This window comes from Neomonachus schauinslandi, chromosome 15, assembly GCF_002201575.2.
Source record: "Neomonachus schauinslandi chromosome 15, ASM220157v2, whole genome shotgun sequence".
In the NCBI taxonomy this organism is placed as follows: domain Eukaryota; kingdom Metazoa; phylum Chordata; class Mammalia; order Carnivora; family Phocidae; genus Neomonachus; species Neomonachus schauinslandi.
In genome coordinates this window covers 2,851,052-2,868,900 of record NC_058417.1, presented here as the reverse complement: position 1 = coordinate 2,868,900, position 17,849 = coordinate 2,851,052, and the positions used below count along the sequence as shown (strand labels likewise).

At 57.8% G+C, this 17,849-nt stretch overlaps 2 protein-coding genes and 7 non-coding genes across 11 annotated transcripts in view; 5 read left to right on the top strand and 4 right to left on the bottom strand.

Moving 5' to 3' along the window:
• Positions 1 to 288: 288 nt before the first annotated feature.
• Positions 289 to 362, top strand: TRNAT-AGU. The gene has a single exon. It is a non-coding gene; the product is annotated as a tRNA-Thr (tRNA).
• Positions 363 to 790: 428 nt separating this feature from the next.
• TRNAS-CGA lies at positions 791 to 872 on the top strand. Its single transcript has one exon. It is a non-coding gene; the product is annotated as a tRNA-Ser (tRNA).
• A 7,689-nt stretch (positions 873 to 8,561) lies between these two features.
• On the bottom strand, positions 8,562 to 8,632 carry TRNAG-GCC. Its single transcript has one exon. It is a non-coding gene; the product is annotated as a tRNA-Gly (tRNA).
• A 1,695-nt stretch (positions 8,633 to 10,327) lies between these two features.
• On the top strand, positions 10,328 to 12,865 carry HES7 (hes family bHLH transcription factor 7). 2 transcript variants are annotated; one of them, XM_021694823.2, is made up of 4 exons: positions 10,328 to 10,369; positions 11,314 to 11,409; positions 11,997 to 12,078; positions 12,390 to 12,865. In XM_021694823.2, the coding sequence occupies exons 1-4, from the start codon at positions 10,328 to 10,330 to the stop codon at positions 12,863 to 12,865; spliced, it is 696 nt and encodes a 231-aa protein (XP_021550498.1). The 2 variants fall into 2 exon arrangements, with proteins under 2 accessions (XP_021550498.1, XP_021550499.1); XM_021694824.2 differs by having other exon boundaries at positions 11,997 to 12,084; positions 12,411 to 12,865.
• Positions 12,866 to 13,450: 585 nt separating this feature from the next.
• On the bottom strand, positions 13,451 to 13,537 carry TRNAR-UCU. The gene is given in 2 exon segments: positions 13,451 to 13,486; positions 13,501 to 13,537. It is a non-coding gene; the product is annotated as a tRNA-Arg (tRNA).
• A 494-nt stretch (positions 13,538 to 14,031) lies between these two features.
• TRNAL-UAG lies at positions 14,032 to 14,113 on the top strand. Its single transcript has one exon. It is a non-coding gene; the product is annotated as a tRNA-Leu (tRNA).
• A 428-nt stretch (positions 14,114 to 14,541) lies between these two features.
• On the bottom strand, positions 14,542 to 14,613 carry TRNAQ-CUG. Its single transcript has one exon. It is a non-coding gene; the product is annotated as a tRNA-Gln (tRNA).
• A 547-nt stretch (positions 14,614 to 15,160) lies between these two features.
• TRNAK-UUU lies at positions 15,161 to 15,233 on the bottom strand. Its single transcript has one exon. It is a non-coding gene; the product is annotated as a tRNA-Lys (tRNA).
• A 364-nt stretch (positions 15,234 to 15,597) lies between these two features.
• The window catches only part of ALOXE3 (arachidonate lipoxygenase 3), a 20,149-nt gene continuing 17,897 nt past the window's right edge, over positions 15,598 to 17,849 (top strand). The window contains exons 1-3 of one of the 2 annotated variants that reach the window (XM_044921541.1): positions 15,598 to 15,632; positions 15,789 to 16,559; positions 17,178 to 17,382. In XM_044921541.1, coding sequence (XP_044777476.1) covers positions 16,413 to 16,559; positions 17,178 to 17,382 — 352 coding nt within the window. In that variant the 5' untranslated portion in view covers positions 15,598 to 15,632; positions 15,789 to 16,412. The remainder of the gene's footprint in view (positions 15,633 to 15,788; positions 16,560 to 17,177; positions 17,383 to 17,849) is intronic. The other variant, XM_044921540.1, reaches the window with a different exon arrangement.

The following is a 17,849-nucleotide window of genomic DNA, read 5'->3' as shown; positions in this document are numbered from 1 at the left end:
GTGAGGGTGTTCAGCTGCTCCGTCACCATGTCCCCACGCAGGAGAGGGCCCAGTCCAGGGGGGCTGCGGGACGTGAGGTCAAGCACCCATTCATGGTCGAGTTGGGCCCCCGAGGTGTGGGAGACGGGAGGGGCGGAGCGTTAACCCTCCGGCTCGGGACCTGGGAAGGGAGGGGAAAACCTTGGAACCGAGGTGGCGGAGGACCCGCGGCGACCGCTGTCTTGCGGTTCTCGCTTACTGACTCCCCCGAGTGCCTGATGTATCTCCAGACGGAGCACTCCTTCCGCCGGCGCCGTGGCTTAGCTGGTTAAAGCGCCTGTCTAGTAAACAGGAGATCCTGGGTTCGAATCCCAGCGGTGCCTGGGCCCGCAAAAGGCGGTATATTATTGCTGCAAGGGCAACGCGCTTCCAACCTTGCCCAAGGCTCTTCGTGTGGCACCTTCCGGAAGATTCTTATTCTTCCCCAGCCAATCCCACCGGGAGCTTCCGCTCCCGCGCGCTTTTAGTGGAAATTCGGAGGCTGACTCGCGCTTCGCTTTCACGAACCGGGGTGACGCGGGCATCCCTTGCGCTCGAGGACGTGGGACCCTGGGCTGGGGCTCGGGCTCATTTTGTCGTGGGCGGGGAGGGAGAGCGGGAGGGCGGTGGCTTCCGCAGGGCTGCGGCCCGCACCCCCCACCCCCCGGCCGAGGCGCACGCGCACACACATCCCGAGGCGGAGGGGCGGGGCCGGCGGGAGGCGGGCCCATTGATAGGCAGCTATAGTTGCGCAGGCCCCAAGCCGCACGCGGCTGTGATGGCCGAGTGGTTAAGGCGTTGGACTCGAAATCCAATGGGGTCTCCCCGCGCAGGTTCGAATCCTGCTCACAGCGTGTGTACTTTTGGGAACGCGCGTTACTGCCCTTGGAGAGAGAAAGCCATTTGTTTTCCTAGCGCTTCCTTCCCTTGGGGAAGATACCGCATTTATTCTGGGGGCCTCCGCCACCCGCGACCAGCCCGCGAGCGCCCCCTTGCGGGCCTTACGCTCAGACCTGCGCCTCCTCCCATGGGTGTGTCCTGTAAAAGTCACTTAACTACTAATTTGAATTGTTCACGTCCCCAAACCCGGATGGCTTCTCAGGGCTCTTCGGCAGTCGTCTTACATCCCCCTTATCCCTCCCCCCTGCAAGTCTCCCATACGACTGTTTCATCCCTTTTGTCACCCCGAACCACGAGTCCCTTCTTCCTCCCTTGGCCTTCCTGGTTCACTGAGAAAATAAGGCATTCTGGAGAGATTTCCCCATCGATATCCGCAATCGCACCTGCCTACCTACCTGACTGCCTACCTGTCTGTGGTTACATGCTCTTCCCTTCCCTCAGTGGTGTAGACGAAACTTCCACCTAACCAAGGCCAACCCCTGCACTTACTAGATCTCCCATTCTCCCTCCCACAAGGGCTCAAGGACCCTGCTCTCCTTCCTGCCCCATCAGTTTTCCTCTCTAGCTGGATCACTCCCACCAACCTGCACACATACTGAAACGCATTCCAATTTGGAACAAGCAGGACAACAAAAACGACCCTGACACCACACCCCCCCCCTTCAGCTCCCACTCCGTCTCTCTGTTCCCCTCTTCTGCAAAACATGTTATCATATACCTACTCTCCCCCAATTCCATCTTCCCGTTCTCCTTTGAACCCTCTCTAATCAAGTGCCCACCCTCCCCCCACCCCATTCTTCAAGGTGCTCTTGTTAACAGGTTACCAAAGGACGGTGCAGTGCTAAATCCATTGATCTCTACTTATGGATGCTTACCCTCCCCTTAGAAACGCTCTCTTCACTTGCCCTCTGGGACACCCTAACTCTTCTGATATTCCTTCTATATCATTAGCAGCTCATGCACAGACTTCTTTGCTGGATGATCACCTTCTGGATCTCTGAATGTCAAAGTGTTCCCACCGCTCAGTTTTCCAACCTCTTCTCTATCTATACTCACTCCTTAGTGATCTCTTTAAATATCAACTAATAATACATAAATACATCCAAAATGTTCATCTCCAGCTCCACAACTCTTTCCTGAATTATAGATGCATATATACTATTATCTACTTATCATTTCTGCTTGGATATCTAATATCGTTTCTGTTTGTGATATCTAATCACAAACAAAATGGCCAAACCAACTCCTGGCTTCCCCCCGAAATGAGCTTCACCTGTAGATCTTCTATCTCAGGAAAGGAAAATTCCATTTCTTCAGTTGGTCAGACTAAAAACCTTAGGATCATCCCTGATTCTCTCTCATACACACACGCAGTCAGGAATTTATTTAAAACATGTTAAAAACCTGGCTACTTATCACCATGTCATCACTACACCCTGGTCCAAGCCACCCACATCTCTCACTGAGATTATTACAACAGCCCCTAGATTATTTCCTTGCTTCCTTTCTTTCCCTTGTTCCTTTGCAGTCTACTCTGAACACATTAGGCAGCATAGTGATCCTTTCAAAACATAAATCGGAATCTGTCATTCCTCTCTTCAAAATCTTTCATGGGATAGCAATATGAATTCATGGTTTTTAACTAGTGACATATAAACATACGTACATAAACATAAACAAACATACATATATACATATATATTTCCCTAGCTCTTTCCACTGAGAAAGCCTAGAAGGAATGATACACAAATAGCAGTAAGCACACAAGTGACCAGATCTTGGTTACTAAATACCATTCTCCTCTAAAATGAACCAGGGCCGGGGCGCCTGGGTGGCTTAGTCGGTTAAGCGTCTGCCTTTGGCTCAGGTCATGATCCCAGGGTCCTAGGATTGAGCCCTACTTCTCCCTCTCCCACTCTCCCTGCCTGTGTTCCCCCTCTTGCTGTGTCTCTCTCTCTCTGTCAAGTAAATAAATAAAATCTTAAAAAAGAAAAAAAAAAAGAACCAGGGCTCCTAGGAAAAAAGGCTGATTCCAGGGCTTCAGTTAGGGAATTATAAGATGCTCTTGGAACACTTTGTTGCACAGCAAAGTAATGTTCAAAGAATTTTGGGTACTTATAAAAAAAAAAAAAAGACATAACAGCTAGGGGTTACAGCTAAAGGAGCTCCCGTTGGCTAAATCTGGGACAAATCGAGCATTAAAATAAGGAGTGATTGTGATGGATTATAATTCCTTAAATCAGTTAAGACTCCAAAGTTTGTATCAGTATAAATAAATAAAATGGGAAGGAAGGGGATGGCTCTTTTTACAGTAAACTGCCAACTAATAAATATAGAGTTAGAAATCATCAATGAATACTCAAGTAGAGGGTAAGCCTTAATGGGGCCGTAAGTAGCGAAGAGTCTCAAAGTATCTTCCCACAAATTACATTAATTACTCCTCGGGAGGGGGCCAATAATAACGTTCCGGCGGACAGCCCTGGCCAACACCATCTAACCACGTGACCGAAGACAGTATTACTATTGAGGCAAACTGACCTGTGTCTTCCTACGTGACAACACGGAAGACCGAGAAGGACCTGGTGTCACTTCCGTGGTGATGTCCCTGCCAAAAAGACATAATCTTTTTGCTAAATCCATTGATCACTACTTATGGTGATTCTAACTTGATTCTAACCGTGAAGAAACATCCGACAAGCCAAACAGAAGGACACTCTACAGAATAATGGTCCTGAACTCTTCAAAACCGAGAAGATCAACAGCGAAGATTCTTGCAGATTAAATGAGACTGAAAGGACCTAGGAGTGAGACAAAACCACGTGATCCCGGACTGGCTCTTGAATCAGGACAAAAGAGTTATAAGGACATCCCTGAAACACTTTAGGAAATTTGAATATGGACTGGAGAATTAAATAATGGTATTATATTAATTTTGATATTGATAACTGTACTATAGTGTTAAAAGTGCTAGAAACAGAACAAAACAAAAAAAGCTAGTTGTGGGGGTGGGGGGTGGAAGAGCCCTCCAATGGGCTCTCATCTCCTTCAGAAACGGGTGAATCGTGACAAAGTCCATGGAACCTTCTAGAAGGTCCTGGGTGATCAGGCCCTGCCCCCTCTTTATCTCTCTGATCTCAACTCTGGCCGTGCCAACCTCGTCCGGTGCCATCCCCTCCTTGACAAGCCAGGCATGTCGTCCCTCAAGACTTTTCCTGCCTGGTGTCTGCCTGGAGAGCTCTTCCCCGAGGCACTCCTGTATAGCTCTCACCTCTTAAATTTCACCTTCTCAGTGAGTCCTAAGGCTCTGATCATACCCTCTGAAATTACAATTCCCACTCTCCACTCCTTTGCTGGCTTTTCTCCAAAGCACGTAACCACCACCTGACACATACGTTTTGCTTAATGTTCCTGTGACTGTTTCCCCTACAAGACAGTCTGGCCAGTGAGGGTGGGGATTATCCGGTTTTGTTTTGGGTTTTTTGGGGTCTTCTATCCTGATTCATCCCTTGCCCCCCCCCCAGGGGGCGGCCTGGTCCTCCTACTTCCCAACTCCCAAGCCCCCAAGACCCAACCCTCCAGGAACTCCCCCTACCCAGGACCCAGGGGGTCCCAGGAAGCCAGCCTCCCCTTTGAAGAACAAAGAGGGAGGAGCTGAGCCTTGGAACCAGGCCTGGGGAGACGTCCCAGCAGGGGAGGGGAAGCTCGGGACACTCCACCAGCTGTGCTGTCTCAGTTCCTGGCCGTGCCTCCCGCCTCCCTAGGGGCCCAGCGCGTGTGGGACACGAGCTCCCCTCCCCCAAGCCCAGATGCGGTCGCTGTTGAGATGGCGGTGGCCAGGAAGAGGCCCAGACACCCATACACACCATATGCACGGGACCCGCACCCAGGCCCATACTGACAGAGGCCTGGAGGCCGCACAGAGACCCCCCACCCCAAACACTCAGAAACACTGGGCATCCGCCTGGAGGGTGGTGTCTCAGCCTCATATCTGCACAGGAAACCCTGCTGGAGAAAATCGTGCAGCCAGGACAACTGGCCTCAGGTTTTGGGGGCTTGATGTGTCTATAATTTGGGAGGGGGGCTTTTAAAGAAAATCATACAAAGGTGGGTTTTGTAGAGAGATCACAACTCACAAATTGGAAACGCTGACTGAAGCCACCCATGTCACGAAGTCCAGAAAACTACAACTTCTTTGCATTAATGAGCAGCCTGCACATCTCTGTGATACTTTCTACAGACTAGCTACCGGTTCTGTTTCCACCATCCACGTCCTTATAGTGACAAGAGCCACTGGACCCATTCGTATGGCGTGTGCCCCCCCTTGCTTTGCTCCTTCACGGCACAAGGCCTGGTGACAGACACAGGTGATAGCAGCTTCCTGGAACTCATTCCCACACCAGGGTAGCCAGGCTAACCCGTTATACGTGGAAGTCATTGGGAACCACCTCAACATATCCCACGAAACCGTACATTGTATGTCTCTCCAGCTCCCCTTTCCCGGAACTGGATCCCAAAATGGCAGCAGCCACTCCAACCCCAGAGGGAAAGAGTGACAGGCTGGCAGAGTGGGAAGAGACAGCGGTCTTCACCGTTTACAGTTGAAATATCTTACTTTTGCCAATCTTATAGAAGCACATGGCCATGTGAACACATTTGCTAGCCCCCCACCCCCCTCGCCAGGAGTCTGTGCAAGCGAGGGGGTCCTGAAGCATAAACTGAATAAGCTTTATGGTGAATTGGCCTCTGCACTTGAAACTTTTGATCCCACATCTCAAATGGACTCTCAACCTGCCTAGAAATCCTACTCCTCTAGCCCACGGGGCTTTTCCTACTCTCCAAAATGAACATTTCACACCTTCTTTCTCCTCAAACGACCTGAGCTCTCTCCCTTCCAGCAGCGAGCTGGACTCTTTCTTCTTTGAGGAAATGAGAGCAACCAGGAGAACCTGGCTCATTCTCCCTGCACCCCAACTGACCTGCACCCTCTGTCTCCCCCGATCTGCCTGTGGGTGAGGAGCCTTCCCTACTACCTGAGGCTGATTTCTCTGCCTGGCACAGGAGTCTACTGCCCAGCCCCCACCCTCCTCCCTGCCCCCCTCCCTGGGCTGCTCCCTTCAGCCTCCAGGATGGTCCGTGCCCCTATGTGCCACACACTGTTCTGCTCATCGTTCATGGCAGAACTTGCTGGAGATGTCTACAGCTGCTGTCTGCATGCCTTCCCTCCCATTCTTCCATCAACCCACCCTAACGGGACTGTGCTCAGGCGCCCCTCTGCCCAGGTCATCAGTGATGTCCAAGATGCTAAGCTGATGGTCGCTTCGCTCTCTTGTCCTTACTTGACCTCCCAGGAGCTTAGCTAGAACCAGTGGCTCCCTCCTTCATAGACCCGCTGTTATCCCGGTTTCCCAAATTCTCTGTCCCAGGGACACAGGCCCTCTTTTTCAAGCTCCCACTCCTTTGGCTTTTCTGCTATCTTCCCGATCACTCTAGATTCCTTTGCAAATTCCTGCTCCTCGGCCCAGCCTGTAAGTCTTGGGGGAGCCCCAGGGCTCCTTGCTCAGCCCCTCTCTTCTCTCTCCACACTCTCTCCCTGGGTGCTCTAGTCTCATAGCATTAAAGCCATCTATCTCCCAGGGACGCCCCCACACTTACCCTCCACCTCTGACCCCCAACTTCATACATCCCATAGACGCTTGGATGTCTAAGGGGATCTCAACTAATCTGACTAGAGCGTAATGTTTGGTCTGTCTCTCCAAACTTTTCCCAAAGCTCCACTCCCCTGGCATTTGCCATCTCAGTAAAAGGCACCATCATCCAGCCAGTTACTTAAGCCCAACACCGAGAAGTAACCCATTCACTTCTGTCTCCGCTGCCTCCACCTGATACAGGCCACCATCAATGTCTTGCCTAGAAGGCTGCTCCAGCAACCCAAATGATCTCCCACACAGCAGCCAAAGTGGTCATTTAAAAGAGAAGTCAGTGACCATGACTTTCCCGGTCACTGCTTCCCCTGGCACGTAAGAATAGAGTCCAAAGTCCTTGCCGAGCTTGCAAAGCCCTGTGTGATGGGGCCATGCCCGCCTCTCCCTCTTATCTCTGCTGCACCCCAAATCCTCGGTCCCAGGGACATTGGCCCTCTTTCTCTAGCTCCCACCAGCAAAGTCCATTCCTGCCTCAGAGCCTTTACACTTGCCGCGCCTGTCACCTGCTTTCAGCGGGCTCTGCTGGGCTGAAATATCACCTCTTCCTAGAGGATGTCTCTGACCACCCAGAGTAAAGAAAGTAGGACTTCACTCTCAAGCCATTGCCCCTGCCGGTTGCCCGCCCCCCACCCCCACCAGCCTAATAACCGTGTTATATTATTTTCTGCTTTCTTATTTTCTGTACTCCCCTCCCACCATAATGTAGCTTCAGCAGAGCCCAGGCCCAGTGCACCCTGAGTGCCTACCCATACTTGGCACCCAAGAGTAATCGACTGAGTAACACTCGCAGACAGACAGATGCCCAGACTGTCGTACAGTTTCCTGCTGGGAGCCAGGGCCGCGGCTGCGAGGAGCGAAGAGAGCATTCCGCGTCCTGACACAATCCAGAGACGGGAAACCCCCAGATGAAACAGACTGAAACAGACCCGAGGCAGAAAGCGGAGGCCGAGCAAGCCCAGGGCGAGCTCCGGAGAGCGACCCAGACTCAGCGAACCAGAGACCCGGGCCCGCAGGAGGCCGGGCAGCGGCGGAGCCCAGCGGGCAACGGCGCGGCGTGGCGGGAGGGGTGGGGGTCGGGGTCGCCCCCGCCCCCAGGCCCCCCCCTCCCCGGCTCACAAGTGGCCGCGGCAGCTGGCGAGGGCGCCCGGCCGCCCGCCGGCCCGACGCGTGCGGGATCAAAGCGGCCGGGAAGGGACGGGCGGGGAGGTGGCGGGGGGCTCGGAGGTGTGAGCGAGCTTCCCAGGGGCTGGCAGGAGCGTGGGAGCGCAGAGTGCCGGGAGGCGACAGAGACCCGGAGAGACCGCGAGAGATCAGAGACCCAGGCGCGCCGGAGACGAGCCGCGCGGGCCGGAGAGGCCCGGAGCTAGAGACGCACGGACACAGGTGCAGACCCAACGAGACCGCGCGGACGCTGCTAAGACACCTGGAGAGATAGAGCCCCCGAGGGGGCCGCGGGGGGCACAGGAAGACGGCGGCGCCAAAAGGCCGGGACCCACGGACTTAGAAAAAGCAGGCGTGCTTCAGAGAGAACAGAAACTAGGAGAGAGCGAGCGAGGAAGAGAAAGGGCCAGAAGAGCCCGGGACTTGGGGCGCGTAGGGCGGAAAGGCCCCGCCCTCCCCCGCGGAGGGTGGGAGGACCCCCGGGGCAGGGATCCGAGCAGCGTGTCCTTTCTCAGGGTCACGCCTGCGGAGGTGCGGGGCCGGGGGGGGCGGAGGGAGGGGTGCGGAAGGCAGCAGGACCCCCGGGCTGGGAGGACGGGAGTGGGAGGACCTTGAGAATCCGGATCTGGATCCAGAGCCTCCAACTCTGCCATAGGGTAAAAAAGTTGAGTATTAATATTTGCTAAGAATGTCAAACAGAGATGCTTCTTAGACATTTCATCAGACTTCTCCCCTATTTGGGGACAAGAAAAAATAAAAATGAAAAAAAAGGTTGGGCAGTGCATTGGCCGGGAATCGAACCCGGGCCTCCCGCGTGGCAGGCGAGAATTCTACCACTGAACCACCAATGCAGACGACAACCCCCTCCTTACTGGCCCTACCTGAACTTGTAAGAGGTGGAGGCGGCCGTGGTCAGGCAGAAGGTGTGGGCCAGGGGCTCGGCGGAGGAGTGGCCCCCGAGTAGCTGACGTGTGTGGAGCGCCAGGCCATGCTTCCTCCCGCCCGGATCCGGCCACCCGGCCATAAAGTCGCCCCATATGGCCAGGGGCGGCCCCACACCCGGGTGCGAACAGCCCGAGGCCCCGAGCCTCGCGTGCAGGTGAGAAAAACTCAGCCCGAGCGCAGGTTCCCAAGGAGGGGGGCGAGGGGGGCTGCTGGGGCCACACATCTGCGCTCCCATTTGGCCCAGGTAGGGGGAGGTGGGATGTGCTGGCGGCCCTGATCCCAAATGGGAGCGCCCTCCCCAAGGTCTGTGTGTCTCCGGGCTCGGGCTTTGGCAAGGCAGACTCCGTGAAACAAAACAAAACAAAACCCCAAGGTGTGGAGAGGCCCTGGGAGGGCTCGGAGAGCCTCGTCGGCCTCTGACTCCGCAGCTTATCTTCCCACTCGGTCTGCAACCTTGTCTTTCCGTGTCCTTGTCCCCGGCGGTCTGGCTGTCCCGTGAAATCTCTGATTTTGTCTTCTCAGACACTTTATCTGGAAGCCTCCGAGTGTTCACGCACCATTCTGCAGAGGGTCATGTTCTTGGTTTGAGGTGGGTGTTGATCCCTTTTTGTATCTCTTTCTTGTCCCTTTAAGAAAACTGCCTGTTCCCTACTCCCCGATGGGCTGGAGGGGTCCCCAGGAGCAAGCAGCGGGAGCACGACTTATGTCAGGTGTCCTGGAAACCATACGCCGGAACCTCCTATAATTAGTTTTGAATCAAATACTTCTAAGTGGGAAGGTTTCTCCACCCCCTGCCCATGCTTCAAAGCCTTGCTTCCTCTTCCTTGAGGGTCCCGCTCCTCCCCAGTCCAGCCATCGGTCAGTATGACCCTCTCCCCAGCACCTGCTTCACTCTGCTCTATAATAGCTACTTGATAACACACGTCTTTCCGCCTCGCTCCTGTAAGGGTAAGCTGGGCCTGTAGTGCTTATGTGTGTATGAACGACCCAAGCCCACACCAGGTGTGCGTAGTGCTCGGGGAATGGAGTAAGATTCACTAAGATCTCACAGAGGGGTTCCTTCACCCCAGGTGAATTAGACAGATTCACCCAGCACACTCAGGTCACTCCCTTACCCAATTAGGAGGCGGATTTTGGGGGAAGGTGTATAAGATCCAGTCTGGGGGCTGAGGGATGCTATCTTTTATTTCAGAGTCGGTGGGGAAACGGAAAGCTCCCAAGAAAGCTGCGAATGGTGGTTGGCGGGGAGGACTCTGAACTTCATTCCTGAGTCCTGTCCCAAATCACCTCAACTCCCTCTCCCCCTAATAACCTCCTCCCTTCAGCTGGGTTCCACCTCATTATACAGCCTAAGGGGACTTAAACCAGCCAATGCTGCATTGGCCCCTCATTTCCCACACTCCCAGGCCAGTTCCACTCCTTCCCCTCCCCCTTGCGCTCCTCCCCTTTCCGGGAGCCTCGTGCCCCGGGCCGCGCCGGGCAGGATCCGGGTGCCGAAGGGGGCGGGTCCGGGTCCTACACACCCCCCCAACCCAGGAGCCTGCGGGATATAAGGCGCCAGGCGGGCAGGGGCTCGGTCCACACCAGGGTCCGGAGGAGCGATGGTCACTCGGGATCGAGCCGAGAATAGGGACGGCCCCAAGGTGAGAGGAGGGAGGGGAGGGAGCGGAGGTCCTTGGTCCGGTCAGGGGACCGGGTCCCTGAGACCCTGGGGGAAGGGAAGAGCCTGGAGGCGCAGGGTTGGGAGGGGGAGAGGTGCGTGGGGGACCCAAGGAGCCAGGAGGTGGAAAGGAAGCTGAAAGGATGAAGAAGGGGACAGAGTCAGGGCAGGAGCTGCGTGGGCGGCAGAAGTAGAGGTCTTGGGTTTGGGTAATGGGATGTGGCACCTTGCGGCTTGGAGGGCGTGGGAGGGGGCACGAATTTGAGTGAAATAAGCAAGGGGAGCACAGAGCTAAGGGAGGCGGGTGGAAACTAAGAGCGGAGAGGCTAGGCACTTGCTCCACGCGCTCGGTGAGCCAGAGCTGGCCCAGGGCAGCCTCATAGAGAAGGCCCGGAATGCATTGGTTCCAGAGGCCTGAGACCGGGTGGAAGCTTTTAGAACCAGTAGAGTAATGTGACTGCATAGACGGGTTAGAGGGAGAAGAGGAGGCGCGGTCGCGCTGGGTATCTCCCTTTCTACACTCAGGGCCGCCGACTCAGAGCCCGGCACCTTGCGGGCCACGTGTCTGGGCGCAAAGAGGGCCCCCAAAGTTCTCCACTGAGACAGAGAGACTGCACGAGACGGAGACGTAGAAAGAAAAGAGGAGGAGGAGAAGGAGAGACACAGAGAGGGGAGGAGGGAGGACAAGACTGAGAGAGGAGAATGCAGAAGACCCGGGAGAGAGAGGAGGCGAGCTACAGACGTTGACCCTAGGGGCGTTGGGAGCGGGAGCGGAGAGGGACCCAATGGGCCCGGCCCTAGGCCCTCGTTGGGGGTGTCCGGGAAGGGGTGGGGGCGGGACTATCCCAGCCGCTGGATCAGAACGCCGGCGCGGCCGCGCTGAGTCTCGGTCCGGTCGGCCCGCTCTCCCTTTCCTGCTGGTCGCAGATGCTGAAGCCGCTGGTGGAGAAGCGGCGCCGGGACCGCATCAACCGCAGCCTGGAAGAGCTGAGGCTGCTGCTGCTGGAGCGGACCCGGGACCAGGTCAGTCCTCCCACCGCCCCCGGAGCGTCCCCACCTCCCGTCCTCGCGACCCAGGGCCTCCTACTGGGGTGGGGACACACGCTGCACTGGCGACCCGGGCGCCAAGGCATCCTGACCCGAGTCCCGCCCTTGGAAACCCATCCCAGAGCCCCCTCTCGCTCTCAGAACGCGATCTTCATGGCCACCCCTCGGGTCTGTAAGTTTCACACCCGGCTCTGTAAATTTCACTCCCAGGGTCGGTCCGTGTTCAACCTCTAGGTCTGTAAACGCTCGCTCCTCCTCCCCCATACCCCCTCAAAACAGCCTGCAGGGTGGTTCATTTCAGTCCCTGGGTTTGCCGTTTCAAACCCCCTCCTCACCCTGTGGGTTGGTTTCATCCCCTCGGGTTGGACGGTGTAGTCTCAAGGTTTCCCAGGACCATCCTTGGTCATCGCCGCTCCGCATTCGGTCGCGCGCTCCGTGGGCAGCGCGCACACGCGATCGGGGGCACCCCTAGCTCCCGCATCCGCCCTCCCTTCTTCCCCCTGCCACTTCCCCCTCTCTCCCCACCCCTCTCTGTCTTTGCGCCCTCCCCCTCCCGTCTGTAGAACCTCCGCAACCCGAAGCTGGAGAAAGCAGAGATACTGGAGTTCGCCGTGGGCTACTTGAGGGAGCGAAGCCGGGTGGAGCCCCCGGGTACAGCGCGGGGGTGGGGCAGCGGAGGGCGGGAGGGGGGATTCACGGAGGCCCGGGGACCGGGGTAGATGGGGCGGACCCTGCGATGGACGGTGGGCTTGGGGAGTGGTAGGCTCTGCTCCGAGGCGAGGTTAATAACACCCGCGCGTGTCTGTCTCTGTGTCTCCCTCATTTTCTCCCTCTGTCCGTCCATCTGGCTTCTTGTCTCTATCTGTGCGTCTGTCGGGCCTCGGTATCTCTGCGCCCCGCCCCTTCCCTCACCCCTGCTGGGCCCCTGCCCTGCCCGCCGGTGCTCCCGCCGGCCGCACCCGCCGCCGCGGCTCCAGGGGTTCCCCGGTCCCCAGCCCAGGACGCCGAGGCGCTCGCCAGCTGCTACTTGTCCGGCTTCCGCGAGTGCCTGCTTCGCCTGGCGGCCTTCGCGCACGACGCCAGCCCGGCCGCCCGCGCCCAGCTCTTCTCCGCGCTGCACGGCTACCTGCGCCCCAAGCCGCCCCGGCCGGAACCGGTAGATGCGAGGCCCCAAGCGCCGCGCCCACCGCTGGACCCCGCCGCCCCGGCGCCCGGCCCTGCGCTGCACCAGCGCCCCCCAGTGCACCAGGGCCCCCGTAGCCCGCGCTGCGCCTGGTCCCCGTCCCCCTGCTCGCCCCGCGCCGGGGATTCCGGCGCGCCGGCGCCCCTCACCGGACTGCTGCCGCCGCCGCCGCCGCCGCCGCACAGACAAGACGGGGCGCCCAAGGCCCCGCCGCCCCCGCCGCCCGCTTTCTGGAGACCTTGGCCCTGAGCTTTGGGGGGTGGGGCCGGGGCGGGGGCTGGGGGTGAGGTAGAGACTCCAGCCCGAGGGCAGCAGAGGGACCCGGGCGTCGGGGCTAGCAGGTGTTGGGGAGGGCGGCGGGGCGCGCGGGCGCAGCGCGCGGGTGAGATGTGGTCTATATTAGAGTATCTATATAAATATATATTTCCCTGGTTCCTGTCCCTTTTCCCTGCCCCCCCCCCCCCACCTTGCATCTAGGATTGTACCCTCTCTGCCCCCGGCCCAGCCCCAGTCCCTTCCCGAGTCCTTAGTGCATGGAATAAAGTGGTTATTAAATCCCCGTGTGTCCCCGAGCCAGGGGCCTGCCTTTATGTCGGCGTCCACGCCCACTTTCCTTCTGTCTCCCTTTCCTTCTGTCTCCCGCCCCTCCCAGTCCTGCTCTCCATGGCCCAAGCCCCGGGGCAGACAGGTAAGTAAAGAAGAGAGCAGAGCGGAGACTGAGGTTGAAGCTGAAACCAGGTGGAAAACACTGAAATAGGGTAGGGGGAGAAGGGATGGGAACCTTTAAGGAAAAGCCGGATAAAGAGGAAGGGAAAAAAAAAATTGAAATAAAATCGACTCTGGTGGGATTCGAACCCACAACCTTTGAATCGCTCTTTCGTCACTAGAAGTCCAATGCGCTATCCATTGCGCCACAGAGCCACCTGGCGGGCGGCGGCGTCTGACGGCTTACGGGTACTAGCATGCGCAAGGGGCGGGGAGGGAGAGGGGTGTGAGGGAATTGGGCGGGGTGGGCCAGGAGCGCGTGGTTGGGACCTCGCAGGCCTGCCGGGGAGAGGTAGCGGGCCAAAGGCACGAGAGCCAGGTGGGAGTGCGGGCGCGCACGGGTGGAAGAGACCGGGAGAGAGAGCAACCGAGCAGGAGCGAGCGAGTACAGAGCTACGGCTGCCCGCTTGGGGGATGCTTCCAGCCCAGGCGCACCCCACTCCCAGATGTGGCCCCACCCACGAAAATAAACTTGTTTTCGTTGCAAATATCGGTGTGTCTCTATTTCCTCCGCCCTGTCTGTTTCGCCGTCCGCTGCTCCTGGGTCTGGGGTTTCCAAAGAAGGCCCGCTGACTTAGTAGAGTCATCGCGAGCCTGTCTCGCCCCTCTAGTCTCTTAGGAGGACTACGGGGAGAACTCTTTTCCACGCAGGTAGCGTGGCCGAGCGGTCTAAGGCGCTGGATTTAGGCTCCAGTCTCTTCGGAGGCGTGGGTTCGAATCCCACCGCTGCCAAGATGGAGTTTTTCTGGTGGCCTGTGCACCCTAGAACTCATAAACCCCCCTCCTCTGGGACGTATGTCTCTTGTTTTTACAAGGACTGCATTCAGCGATGGCACCATCCCCTCCCTGCTATTCGGGACAGCCTGGGTGGTGGCAGCCAGAACCTGGCGGGAACCGCCGGAGAGACTTTCGATTCTTCTAAACTGATGTCCGCAGTAAGGTGTCCTGAAATTGCGTTCTCTCTCAAAACTAGCGCAACTTGCTCTATCTTTTAAGTGCCGACCGTGTGTTTCGATGGTGTGCCGGCGGCTCCGATTACCCGGTCTGGGAAGCCCAAAGCACAGCGTCTTCGTTTGCTTTCCTTCTCAGACCCTCTCGGGGGACGAGAAACGCTCATGCACGAAGCTGAGAAATAACGGTATGAGTTGAGGCAAAACTTAAGGTTCCACCGAGATTTGAACTCGGATCGCTGGATTCAGAGTCCAGAGTGCTAACCATTACACCATGGAACCCACTCCTGGGAGGCTTTTTCTGGGAGTGTACATAATACTGAAATTCTTGCCCCTCCCAATCTACCATTCACAGAAAAGAAAACAAAAACATCTACCTGAAGCGATGGGCGCCTCTATGGAGCTCCTGAGATACGAACTGCGATGCGCTGTGACGTGTAAAATACACACCATACTTAGAAGACACGGCACTTAACTGAAAAGAAGATGGTTAAAATTTCATTAATAATTTAAAAATATTGGTTACGGGTTGAGATAAGATTTCATGGGGTTAAATAAAATATATTATTAAAATTAATATCACCTGGTTCTGTTTAACTCTTTAATGTGCCTACCAGAACATTTAAATTCGCAGGAAACATCTCTACTTTCCCTCCACTCTCACTCGTTCTACTTTCTGAAAACTAAAAACCCTTATCAGTTCTTTTTTAAAGTCATGTAACAGCACTTTTGTTATTCTTTTTTTTTCTTGCTTTTGTTTAAAGGAATACAGATATTACGCATACTCAAAAAGAGATTTATACTCCTACAAAAAAAAAAAAAAAGCAGACGCCCGAACAGGGACTTGAACCCTGGACCCTCAGATTAAAAGTCTGATGCTCTACCGACTGAGCTATCCGGGCTCTTGCTACGGCTTTGCGCTACTGCCTATAAGAGCTGTTCGCCCGCGGAAGTCCAGGCTCCCGGAAGCCGAGAGTGAGTGCACGCGCGAGCGCAGCGCCCCGGGCGCGCACCAGGAGCGAGCAGGGGCGGCCCCGCGGCTGCCGCCTGCGCTCTGACAGGCTCGCTCGAGCACCGTCCCGGCCGGGGTCGGGCCGCTGGGACCGGAGCGCCGCCGAGGCTGGGCCGCTGCGGTGCCGGGACTGGCCGCGCGGGGCCGCTGCCGGCTGCGGGCCTCCCGGGCGGAGCGGTTTGTCCGCGGCCCGGGTGACCCAGATCCCCGGCACCCCCGCACTTGGCCCCGGCCTTGCAGGCCGCGGGCGGGCCCGGAGCGGAACGAAGGTCACGCGGGGCTTTCAGGCGTGAGCCCCGGGTCCACGTTGGTCCGCTGGCCGGCCCCATCCCGAGGGAGGGATCGAGATCGGACGTGGCGCGGAGCGGGGACCCAGGGGACCGGGCGCGGGGACGGTGGTGCGCAGTGGGGAGCGGCTGGAGAGTTGTGCCTGACTCCTCTGCAGGGGCGACTCGCCTGCGTGTGGCCGCGGTCACGTGTGATTTATGTCGAGGATGGCTCACTTGCGCAGACTGATTCACGTGGATGATTCACAAGTAGGGAATGCGGCTGCCCCGTGCCCAGGCCTGGCTGAGAGGGGGAAGGGGTCTCGGGGCAAGTTGGGGAGTGGGCGGACCAGGGCCCCAGGGGCTCAGCGGCCCCTACCCGGGAGCAGGGCAGTGTCCCAGTCACACAGGTGTCACCTGCTCCTCGTCTCCCTCTCAGCGCCTGGTCCCTCCCTTCCCAGTGGGACGCGGGCTCCTGATATCCATCTGGGTGAGCCCTGTCCTGCCAGCCAGAGAGACCGGCTGTGCCAGAGGCAAGCAAACAACTATTAGGGTGGGGAGAGGGAGCCCGCAGTGAGCCGGGACAGAGCCCGGGAGCTTCGCGGGAGAGAGGCGGGCGAGCCCCAGAGCATCCCAGAGAGAGCGGGGCCTTCCCTGGGAGGCCTACCTGCCCGGGCCGAGCCCCCCACTCAGGAGCTCCGCAGGCCGACGGCTCAGCCCCGCCCCGCGCCCCGGCCCCCCTGCGCCAAGGCGGGCTGCTGCTTTGGCCACCGCTGCGGGGGCAGCCCTCTTTCCTTCCCGCCATGGCCGTGTACCGCGTGTGTGTGACCACGGGTCCCTACCTGAGGGCCGGCACGCTGGACAACATCTCTGTCACTCTGGTGGGCACTTGTGGTGAGAGCCCCAAGCAGCTGCTGGATCGCTTGGGCAGGGACTTCGCCCCTGGATCTGTAAGTACGGAGGAGAGGGAGGAGGGACGCCTGAGGGCCTGGGGACCCTGAAGGAGGGGAGGGTCATTCCCCCAGGTCATTCCTCCAACCCTGCAGAACTCAGGGAGCCGGCCCTGACCTCCTCACCATCCCATTCTGGTCTCTGTCTTTCCTGGGGAGAGGATACTTTCTACCCAGGCAGGGCTGTGAAGAAGGAGCTGGGGGGCTGGGGGTCAGGAGAATTCCACCGGCTTCCTAGCTCCTCTCATAATTGAAGGTGGGCTTTGGGCAAGTCACTTGCCCTCTGTGAGTCGGGGGTTTCCTCTTCTCTGGAGGGGATCCGCTTGCCTCCGCCAGGCCCCGCGATTGTTTGCTGGCGGCCTACACAAGGGTGTGGGAGCCAAGGAGGCTGGTGAGGTCCAGAATCCACTCTGCTCACTCACCGTGCCTCTGGGAGCTGTGGCCGCTCCTGCTTGGTTGGAGGGGTGCCTTTTCCTAATTCATACAAGGGCCCTGCGTGGGTTAGCAGCTCCCAGCTTTATATGCCAGAACAGGTGCAGGCATAGAGGCTCCTCGCCAGGTGTAAGGATGCCCCCGCCATTCCTCGCCTCTCACCTGTTTGCTTTTTGGTCCCCTCAGGTGCAGAAGTACAAGGTGCGCTGCTCAGCGGAGCTGGGCGAGGTCTTGCTGCTGCGTCTACACAAGGAGCGCTACGCTTTCTTCCCCAAGGACTCTTGGTACTGCAGCTGTGTCTGCGTCACGGCCCCCGATGGCACCCATTCCCACTTCCCCTGCTATCAGTGGATTGAGGGCTACTGCACCCTAGAGCTGCGACCAGGAGCAGGTGGGCCGGAGGCCGGGGCCTGGCCTGGGTTGCAGAAGGCATCTGTTGGGGTCGGGGGTGGGGTCTCATGGGGCCCAGGCCGCAGGGAACGGGGGTGGGGTTAGGGTGACTGGAACTCAGAGCTTTTGGCCCACTCCCTCTGCACTCCCCCAGAGTGAATTTCTCCTGCACCCAGAGCGGACTTGAGCTGTAAGCCGAGTAACTGGGTGTCGGCAGGTGCAGCAGCTGAGAGAATTTAGCTGGGAAGGCCCAGCCGACAACTACTAGTGGCTTTTCTGGTGTGGACAAAGTCCCTGTGACGTGCTGTTAGGATTCCCTCTTGCATCTGGGGGGCCTTTCAAGGATGTCGAGCTCGAGCTCCTTCAGCCTCTGGACCCCCACCCACGTCTCCTGAGCCGTCTGATCCCAAGAGGCATGACAAGGGCTGGTCCGAGTGACATGAGTCTTAGGGGTGAGAGGTGATATCT